At 39.4% G+C, this 10,000-nt stretch overlaps 1 protein-coding gene and 1 non-coding gene across 2 annotated transcripts in view; one reads left to right on the forward strand and one right to left on the reverse strand.

The window, feature by feature from the left end:
* LOC137973633 (gamma-aminobutyric acid type B receptor subunit 1-like) overlaps positions 1-10,000 on the reverse strand; it is a 23,216-nt gene that overhangs the window by 12,760 nt on the left and 456 nt on the right. The window contains exons 1-7 of the mRNA XM_068820480.1: positions 9,413-10,000; positions 6,803-6,940; positions 5,150-5,320; positions 4,934-5,035; positions 3,467-3,532; positions 2,131-2,325; positions 273-503 (exon numbers count right to left, since the gene is read on the reverse strand). The exon at positions 9,413-10,000 is cut by the window's right edge and continues 456 nt beyond it. Of these exons, the coding sequence (XP_068676581.1) occupies positions 273-503; positions 2,131-2,325; positions 3,467-3,532; positions 4,934-5,035; positions 5,150-5,320; positions 6,803-6,940; positions 9,413-9,670 (1,161 nt within the window). The 5' untranslated portion in view covers positions 9,671-10,000. The remainder of the gene's footprint in view (positions 1-272; positions 504-2,130; positions 2,326-3,466; positions 3,533-4,933; positions 5,036-5,149; positions 5,321-6,802; positions 6,941-9,412) is intronic.
* On the forward strand, positions 4,514-4,586 carry Trnai-gau (transfer RNA isoleucine (anticodon GAU)). Its single transcript has one exon. It is a non-coding gene; the product is annotated as a tRNA-Ile (tRNA).

Below are 10,000 nucleotides of genomic sequence, written 5' to 3' on the forward strand. Positions count from 1 at the left end.
CTCGTTATTTTCAAATTCAAAAAATTAGAAAGTGATAGTTACGCTCGAACTTCGACCACTTCCAATTCGAAGGTTTTTTTGTTAGCATTCAAATTTCTAATTTGCATGGAAGTACGACGTTACATAAAGAGACCCAGCTAACCAGCTGGAGTTCTTCCATACCTGCAAATACATTTGAAAACCAGAAAACTTTTGGAATTTTAAATTCTAAACCATCGAAAGATAAATTACTATTATTCGAAATACCGATATAAATAAACAAAAAATAATACCGTTATCCCAGAGAATTGCAACCTTTGCAGCGTCTCGATGAAAGTTTGTACCATGCCGCTCTCTTTGTAGTTGAAATTTTCCAAAGACCTGTTGAATTTGATGCGAATTGGATGAATGGAATTGTTTAGAGTTAGGGCAATTGTCCACATGGCGTCAAACGCAAAAGGCACATAAATGCTGGTCCTGTTTTCGCTCTGCTTATCGTAAAGCTTAAGAAATTGTTCTGAAGTCTGGAAAGAAATAAACAAAATATTTGAGCTACAAAAGAATATAAGATGTTTCATGTCCTTCAATTCAGCGAAACAAAACTTAAGAGCGCTCCTCTCTGCATAGAATTTATTCTTTTTACATTAAGTGTTTTCAGCTTTAGCAATTGCGCAGAGAAGCCTGAAAAAATTCAGGACTTCTACGTGGTTTGAATCCGTGACCTCGCGATGCCGGTGCGACGCTCTAACCAACCGAGCTTTGAAGCCACAGAAATTGGGAGCTGGTGATTTGTGGGTTGAAATGTTCCCTGTGATAAATGAATCAACGAGGGTCGCACCGGCATCGCGAGGTCACGGATTCAAACCTCGTTGAAGTCCTGAATTTTTCAGGCTTCTCTACGCAATTACTAAAATTGCGTTCATAACTGCGAGGATCATAGCTTCACTTGATTTCATATCCGCAGTTTAAGATATGATTCATTTCATAAGAAGATATAACGAAGAGATATATGATTTATGATTCATTTCATATATCACTGATTTCGTTCGTTATAGAACAGAAATTGCTTGGTAGTTTTGCTTCTCTTCGAGAAGACTTCGAGTCAGTTGAAAATTTCCGCACTAAGAACGCACATAATGCGTATGCTTAGATGTAAATTCATTTTCGTACATCAATCTTAAGTACTGTTTCTTCAGGCCGGAAAAATCCAAATCCTGCGAAGGATTTCCTGTATCTTTGCAAACACTCCGATAGGGATTTTTAACCCAAATAGCTCCAAATAATCTTTATAATAACAATTATTAATAACATTAAACTTAAATAATAATGATTCTAAGTTCGAGTGAGGCCTAACACTACTGTGAAGTATTTATACCCAATTATTCCATCAGAGATCAACCCTAGTATTGGAATTGGGCCCACACAAGGACAGAGAAATACTCTGACCAGGATGGGATTTGAACCCACGACCTTCGGATTAGATCACCGCTGCTCTACTGACTGAGCTACAAGGCCAGAACGAGAGCAGGCCGTGGGTATGTGAGATGTTATTCACAAGGACAAATTCGGCTCGGCCCAAGCCTAATTTAGATAATCATTAGTTGTTGTCCTACAGTAGCATATTGATGTTAATGATTCTAAGTTCGAGTGAGGCCCAACACTACAGTGAAGTATTTATACCCAAAATATTTTGGATTCTCATCCGAATCTGGATTTTTTTATTCGTGTTATAAGGCGTTTCTTTGGAGAAAGACTCTAAAAGGGTCTCTGTGGTCGGCGGCAGAGGCTAATTTATTTTGTGTTTTGCTTTACTAGCACCTGTATTAAATAGCGCGTGATCCTCGCGAGGGAACCTGACCTTCCACTCGTTTTCCTGGCCCTACTCATCACTTGCGTTGATTCTCACATTTACTCGCGCGTGCTTAAAACCTTTGACTGTTGTTAAAGGCCGTAACCCATCCAGAACGTGTTACATCTAAATGCTATCGATATATATGCATCCTATTGATGTCATGTCACTCATACAGCACGAATTATAAATGAGCGAGTTTGTTTGGGAGCCAATCCAACAAATGCAGCACCCAACGTGATGACCTCGCAAGTGTCATAGAAGTGAGAAATAACCATCGTTTTGCGCACGTAATGACTTACCAATCCTGATAGGGTTGGTGCATTGCTTGACACAATTCTAGCACTCTCTATAGAAAAGTATCCATCGACTGCTTTGTCCATCTGTTCCGGCGTGCAATCAACTTGATTATCGTTGATCAGCCACCATTGTTTGTTGTCGTACCAGTCTAATAAGATCCAAACGTAATGTTCTCCATACATGCCTTCTTTAAAGGCCTTCGAAAAAGGGAAAAAGAAATTTAGCACCTTAACGAGCGACCTCCCACATGGTAAAGTCCAATGCTCAAACGGTCGGCAGTTGCTCGAGACAAGCTTCGGTAGAGGTGCAGTGACCTCTCTGTGCTTGTATCCTGCGTGCTGAGTCCCTTTCCCGTTTGGCTAACCTCCCAGTGTTAGAGGGTTCCTTAAGCAAGGAGGGATGATCACAGAACCGTCATAACACCCCGAATGAGCTACTGCTAGCCATGTACATGCGTTCACTATACAATTCATTTCAGACTTTGACAAAAGAAAAAAAAACATGGAAATGACCAAATGCAACATGAGTATATAGCCACAAAGTTTTGAATTTTTTCTCCGAGCTATAATGTAAATTGACCACCGTACAGAGATTCTAAAAGCTGACGTTTCGAGCGTTAGCCCTTCGTCAGAGCGAATCGAGGAATTATGGGTTGTGTGTTGTTTTTATAGTGGAATAGGAGCTATGCTTTGAAAGACATCGCAATGTTGAGAAGAATGACAAGGATGCATCTAAGCCAGTCGCTCGTCATTTTAATCTCCCTAACCACTCCAAGAAACACATGGCTATCAGCGGCCTTTCCCTACATCAATGTACGACGGTCAGAAAACCGCAAGAATCTGGAACAAAAATTCATCTTCCAAATCGGCACCCTTAATCCCCACGGTATTAACGAACGCTTTTCATTTAACTAACTATTCTTATTTTTCACGTTGCCATGTTACCACCAATAGCGTAGCCCCTATTCCGCTATAAAAACTGCACACAACCCATAATTCCTTCATTCGCTCTAACGAAGGGCTAACGCTCGAAACGTCAGCTTTTATAGAATCTCTGTACGGTGGTCAATTTACATTATCAACTCTGTTGATAAAACCAAAACTGTTACAGTGAATAATATAGCTCACAGTCAAAAAAACGGATCTTTCATTTCGAAGCGAAGCTCCCACATCCCGGTCTTTGCCGCGCAAACTCCCATGGCCACTAGCGACTAAATCAAAACCCTTACATATTACATGACAAGATGCATCCTATTTCCTTTCTTAAAACGACAAAGACCATAAAAGGTGGGTCAATTGCAACATATGGCTACAGTAATCACATTTGAGAGAAAGTTACCTCACAGAGAACCTTTCGAGCCTGCTCTTCATGGAACATCCCAACAATGATACGAGCGTCTTTCTTCTGTTTGAAAAAAAAAATTGCTATATCAATGTAGTTTAAAATGCTTTTTATTTTGACCATAATTTTGTTCGTTGAAGCATCATTACTAGAAACGGATAATCCGTCCGCGACGAACTTGGGCAGAGAACGGTAGTTCGTTCTGTAATCCGTCTGTGTATAAATACAGGCAGACATAGGATTTATTGGCTCAGACGAACTATCTGGCTTCCCAGACGAACTTCCGTGGATATTTCGTCTGGACGGATCATCCATTTATGTGCAAAAATACGGGCTAAAGACGAACTATCCATGAAATCGAGACCTTGTTATTTTAAGAAAGCGGTTGTTTGCAGCAAACTGCGTTGTTGCCACCAGTTGTACGGAGTTTTAGCAATTGCGTAGAGAAACCTGAAAAATTCAGGACTTCAACGGGGTTTGTACCCGTGACCGGTGCGACGCTCTAACCAACTGTGCTATGAAGCCACTGACGTTGGCAGCTGGTCATTTGTGTGTTCTAATTTTCCCGTGAGCAATAAATCAATGAACGAAATATTATATGAAATGAGATCATGAGATCAAGTAACGCTATAATTCATTTCATATATCATTTCGTTCGTTGATTCATTCTTCACGGGAAATTAGAACCCACAAATGACTAGCTGCCAACGTCAGTGGCTTCATAGCACAGTTGGTTAGAGCGTCGCACCGGTCACGGGTACAAACCCCGTTGAAGTCCTGAATTTTTCAGGTTTCTCTACGCAATTGCTAAAACTCCGTACATAACTGCGAAGGATCGCAGCTTTACTTAAATTTCAAACTGGTGGCAACAACGCAGTTTACTGCAAACAATTCTAATTTCCCGTGAAGAATGAATCAACGAACGAAATGATATATGAAATGAATTATAGCGTTACTTGATCTCATTTCATAGATAATTTCGTTCATTGATTTATTGCTCACGGGAAAATTAGAACACACAAATGACCAGCTCCTACCTTCGGTGGCTTCATAGCTCAATTGGTTAGAGCGTCGCACTGATATCGCGAGGTCAAGGGTTCAAACCCCGTTGAAGTCCTAAATTTTTCAGGCTTCTCTACGCAATTGCTAAAATTGCGTCCGTAACTGCAACTTCATATCCGCTGTTCAGTATACGATTTATTTCATATATCATTTCGTTCATTGAATTTGAAATTTACCGCCAATATGACTGTTATCCAAGCCTTTTCGTCGCCCAATCTCGGATATTCGTCGTGCATAGCTATAAGTTGGCCGAACTATAAGACACACCGATAGATCGTCTCGTAGTTCGCCTGTATTTATTTTAGACAGAGAATTCGTCTTGGCGGATGATGCTTCTGGACGGATGACCCATTCTCTAGTATAAATCGAGCCATTGATACATATTAATTGAGACAGCCTTACCTTGAGACTTTGGATAGGCGATTTAGGGTTTTCATGGACTATTTCCGCTGCTATGAGTTCAAAGTCACCTTCGAGGAGGTTTTTCTGAAAAGCTTCCATTGCCTGAGAATTTTAAACATATGAGTTGAGATTTTAAAATGTATTCACTTTAAATGTGTCCCATGTTTTTGTTTGAAGTAAGATTCACGATCTATGGGTTGTATTCCCCTGTCTTACCTCACCAAAGGCGTGATCATTTTGGTAAATAGTGGCAATTCTTTTCCATTGAAAGTGTTTTAGGAAAGCTATCCTAGCGCTGTTTTGAGCTGAATAAGGTGGCATAGTGCTGTACAACAGTGGGTACTTCTCTCTGTTAGATAGGTCAGATGAAATGGAGGCGTAAGAAACCTGCGGAAGAAGTCAAACAGTTAATGGTTTCGATGAGGAGGTCATAACTCGGAAATCAGTCGAGTCAGTTCGACTACGCGTGGTTCATCTATTTTTCTTCTTGCTTAGTTGGAACTTACAGGAGCCCATCAAATGGAGCCCGTATCCGCTTTGATACTGGGCTCCCGAGTCAACCCTTTCTAGCTTTATGAAAAGACAAATACTCTGTCATTTAGAGCAATGAAAGAGCAAAGTTTAACAAACTCAAATTTCTTGGTTTGGACTGGTCTAAGACAGTCTGTTCCATCGAAATTACGTGTTAATATATATAACTTCAAGACTGTCATTGACTTGGAAAATTATAAATGTAAAAACTACTACTATCACCTGATAAAATTTAAATATGAAAAACCTAGGAAATGGGATAAGCTTGGCAAAGAATTTGACTTGTTTACCATTTTGAAAAAAATTACGGAAATTCCGGTTGGTTTGTAAATGGAACACAACTCTTTGGTTCGTTCCACTGGAAAATTTCCGGAAGCGGCGGGATGTCTGAAAAGGTTAGTCCCGTTTTACCGTTGGAAATTTTCCGATGGAAATGTGTGTTCCATTTACAAGTTTTGAAAGGTCTCTCCTCAGTGACTTCAACATCTGTTTCGACTTTCCTCTGATCCGTACAAGTTTTGAAAAGTCTTTCCAGTTCCAGGCTATTCACGGCCATATTTTTAATTTTGGCGCGTAAAATCGCAATCACTGGGCGGTGAACCGGCCTGAGTTAAATGGAACACGTTTTTCACCCAATAGAAATTTCCGTCGAAATTTCCGAAAATCTTTTGTAAATGGTAAACAACCAGAGAAGCTGAACCAGTAATCGGAAGGGGGTAGGTTCCGAGTCTTGCAAAAGAACACTCGGATTTTATTCCGAGCATCCCCGAGCATCACCCTCGACAAAAGCGCACAACGGAATCGAGAGGGTTATTCTAGGCTTGCACTCACGTGATTAGACGGCCATGTTGGGGTACAAAACAAAACAAAAATGTCGCTTGCGTTTTCCATAACAATAGAGTCAAATTTCCAAAAGACGTTTTCGTTGTTGTTCAGGGCCCGGTTGTTCGAAAGCCGATGATTAGTGAAAACTTTGCTTTCGTTTTTCCAACTTTAAGGTGAAAGTTTCCTCTGCTTATTTTTGTTTTGCAAGATTAACTTCTTCTAATGTACAGTTTTGCCGAACATCAGCTTTGAAGAACATTTGGGAGTAGAGAAATAAACTCCTTGGTTAATTTTTAATCTGGGATTAGCGTTAATCGGCTTTCGAACAACCGGGCCCAGTATACCAACATGGCTACCATGATGCCAGGTGCAAGCCAAGGATATAACGTAAAATATTATTTTTGTTAACCAGTATATCAGACTCATAACCGGCAGAGAGGGATTAAGGTTTTGCATTTTGCCATAACTGATTCCATAAAGAGAAAAATATTCAACTTTAATTAAGTAAATCACCTGGAGTAGGTTCCAGATCCCTCCGATCTGTGCAGTTGCGCGGATGGAATCCGGGCAGGCTGCACCAAGGAGCATTATCATAGGGGGACCATTGTATAGGGACTCAAATAACACATTCGCCGCATGCCCTGGATCACACTGAAGAAAAGAAAAACATTTTTTAAAATAATAACTTCAATCTCTTTTGTTGCTTTAGCTGAATCAGGATCTTGAAATGAAAGTTTTAAAATCGTTTCATTCAATCTCACGGGGTAGAACTTGGACTCGCAAATAACTGGCTCCCAGCTGGCTTGGTAGCTCAGTTGATAGAGCAATGCAACGAAATCGCAAGGTCCTGGGTCCGAATTCAGTTCAAGCTATTGTAGCCTGGATTTTTCCAGGCTTTTTGCGACGGTTTAAGTTTCTTATCCACCCTACGATGATCAATCTTTATTTCATGTCCATTCCGCAGTTCAAATATATTCATTTGCATATATTCTTAAATCAAATATCTTGCGTTTTGGCATTTTACTTGTCAGCTATACAACTTTTGTTTTGGCTGCGTTCTTATAAAACTTGCTGCGTCATACAACCATTACACGCGTGGGCGTTCGCGTGACCAATTTTACACTGACGTAGGTGGCGACTAATTGTTTTCTATTTTTCAAGTGCCATTTTCAATCTTGAACACCGAGGTGCTTTCAAGATGACCTTAGATGAAGTAATATTTCCATGTCTTCTCATCGGTCAAATACCACATTTATTCTCTCAAAGTCGAGTTACAGGCAGAACCGCTCAAAAAAATATCTTTGTCCTTACACGGGCCCGATATCGCAAAATAATTAAAAAGGCCACCTTAACCTGGAACAATATTTGAAGTTCTCTTCCAAATAAAAATAAATCCTTTCGTTATCACGCGATGAAACCAACGGTTTCCCGGTTTGGGATGAACCACTTCCACAATATTCAACGAAAAATGATCGAGTATCTGAAGCCGTTGATACGGCCGTCAAGATCAATGACGGAAGTTTTAATTCTGATTTGTGTCGATTTTATAAGCACAAAGACTTTCAGAAATTATTCACTGATAAAGTTACTGTCATAAGTCATGTCCGCAATTTCAAATTATCAGTCATTCTAGGAGACCAGTTTGGTTTTAGAGAAACGAAAAGAAGTTACGTCAAGAAGGTAACAAGAAGTTACATCGCAACAAAAGCACAGGCAATGCCAATAAATTGAAATCACTTGAAATTACCTCAGTTGAGTGAACTTAAATGTAAAGACGGATGATTTTTTGGTTTAACTCTGAATCATTACAAAAGAAAAGAAACACAGCCGAATATACTGAAAGAATGGATTCCTCTTAGCGCTAGGGGTGGAATTGTTAATTTTTGACGACAAAAAGGAAGTAGAGATATTTTGAAATATAACCTACTTCAAATTAAAATGGAAGACGGGATGAGAAAATCGTGGATCGCAAGCTAATTAGCTGGCTGTTGTTCAACTTACCCAAAAACTTGCATGATCGATTCAGAAAAAAAAATAAGAATTACGCTCTGCTAAATCTTACAAGTTTCCCTTTTAATTTTTCTTCAGTATCGGTGGGGAGAAACGTATCTACACTTGTTTCTCCGATTTTGAAATATTTAGGAAATATAATCCGAATGATCTTGAAAAGATGTACGGCCTCCAAAAAACCGCTGCGTAACCTTTGCGGTCACCTTTTTCCGCGCTTCAGTTGCTTCAAAGCAAATTAATATTTTCAATTCCAATATAATTTCTTTAAACCCATTTTATGGTGTCATTAAATCTCATCTAATATAGTAGCTACTAATCAAGTGTGAAACTGTTGGCCGTTTTATATAGTGCAGCAATACCAAAAAACCAAGGACAAGTTTTTCTTTAGAGGACAAACCAAATTTTACAAAAAAAAAAATATAAAGAGCTCAAAACCCCATATATTGAAAATTACTTTCTAGTCAAGATAGAGGCTCTGGTACACTAGTGAACGACAAAATTCTAATAATTTAAAATCTACTAATAGTTTTCATTCTTTTGAGTGTATTTCTGGTTTGAAACACAACGATACTCCTTTGACATTTTTCTTAAGAAATATATTTAAAATGTAGATATTCGAGCAAGAACAAAAAAATCCCAGAGCGTCAAAAAACTACCAACACATGAGTAATTTGTGCTCATAAAAGTAATACATTACAAGGGAATATCCGAAATATTATTGAGGTTTTCGAAGGAAATTTTCAGCTATTTGAGTACCTTTCAGAATAGAATAATACCTGTTTATATCAAGCTCACATCAGTAGCCAAAATATTTTAAAACAAAAACAGCATGGCGCGATTCTCGGAGCGCTGAACATCGTTCGCGCCGGATCTCATTGAGGATCCTTCGTGAAATTTCGGTACTTCATTTCGAGATGACATGACAGGAAGATCACAGGAAAGTAAGGTGAGTACTCCAATAGTTTTACTGACTAGCATTAACAGCGCCTGTCTTATAAGGAGTTTTCACCGAGAAACTCCTTAAGTAAAATCGGCAATTTGTGCTGCTTTGAAAACGGAAGAAAACGAGGAAGTTTCTGCAGGAGAATCAAAAATGAAGATAGATATCAATACCTTTGTGTCATTCCATATAAGTTGTAGCTGATATCCTGGAAGAATATCTGAGCGATTGTTTATGATGTTCACGGCCAGTTGGCTGACGCGAAGAACAGCTTCGCTAGCTTCGGAGGATAGTGAAGAACCAGTCAGCTGACCAGTCATCGGAAACAAACCACCAATGTACAATGTCTTAACAGCGCATACCACGAACAATTCCGAGAAGACAAACACCAACAGAAACCCAACGTTTGAAGACAAACAAAGTTGTATCATTCTTTTCCCTTGCTAATAACTGAGCACGGATTTGTGTCTAATCTAGTGGATGTTTCCATCAACAGGGCGGACGTTTCTAACGTGTCCGCTGCGCTTCACTTTGAAGAAAGAAATTTACAAATGACTTGGGTCTTGAACTGCGAAAGCTCGGTGTTTGCTTAGGAAATGCACGAGTAATCATGATGTCAAGAGACTCTTTAAATAGTTTGTGCGTTGTTTGGCTCGCGGTTCAGAGCGCAACCAAATTTACATACGGTATTTGCTTTAAACCAGGCCAATCATGGCACCCATCATTTTCTAATAACTGATACAGTCTTTAAATGCCGATAT

The sequence above is a fragment of the Montipora foliosa genome, chromosome 10 (genome assembly GCF_036669935.1).
Source record: "Montipora foliosa isolate CH-2021 chromosome 10, ASM3666993v2, whole genome shotgun sequence".
Lineage (NCBI taxonomy): Eukaryota > Metazoa > Cnidaria > Anthozoa > Scleractinia > Acroporidae > Montipora > Montipora foliosa.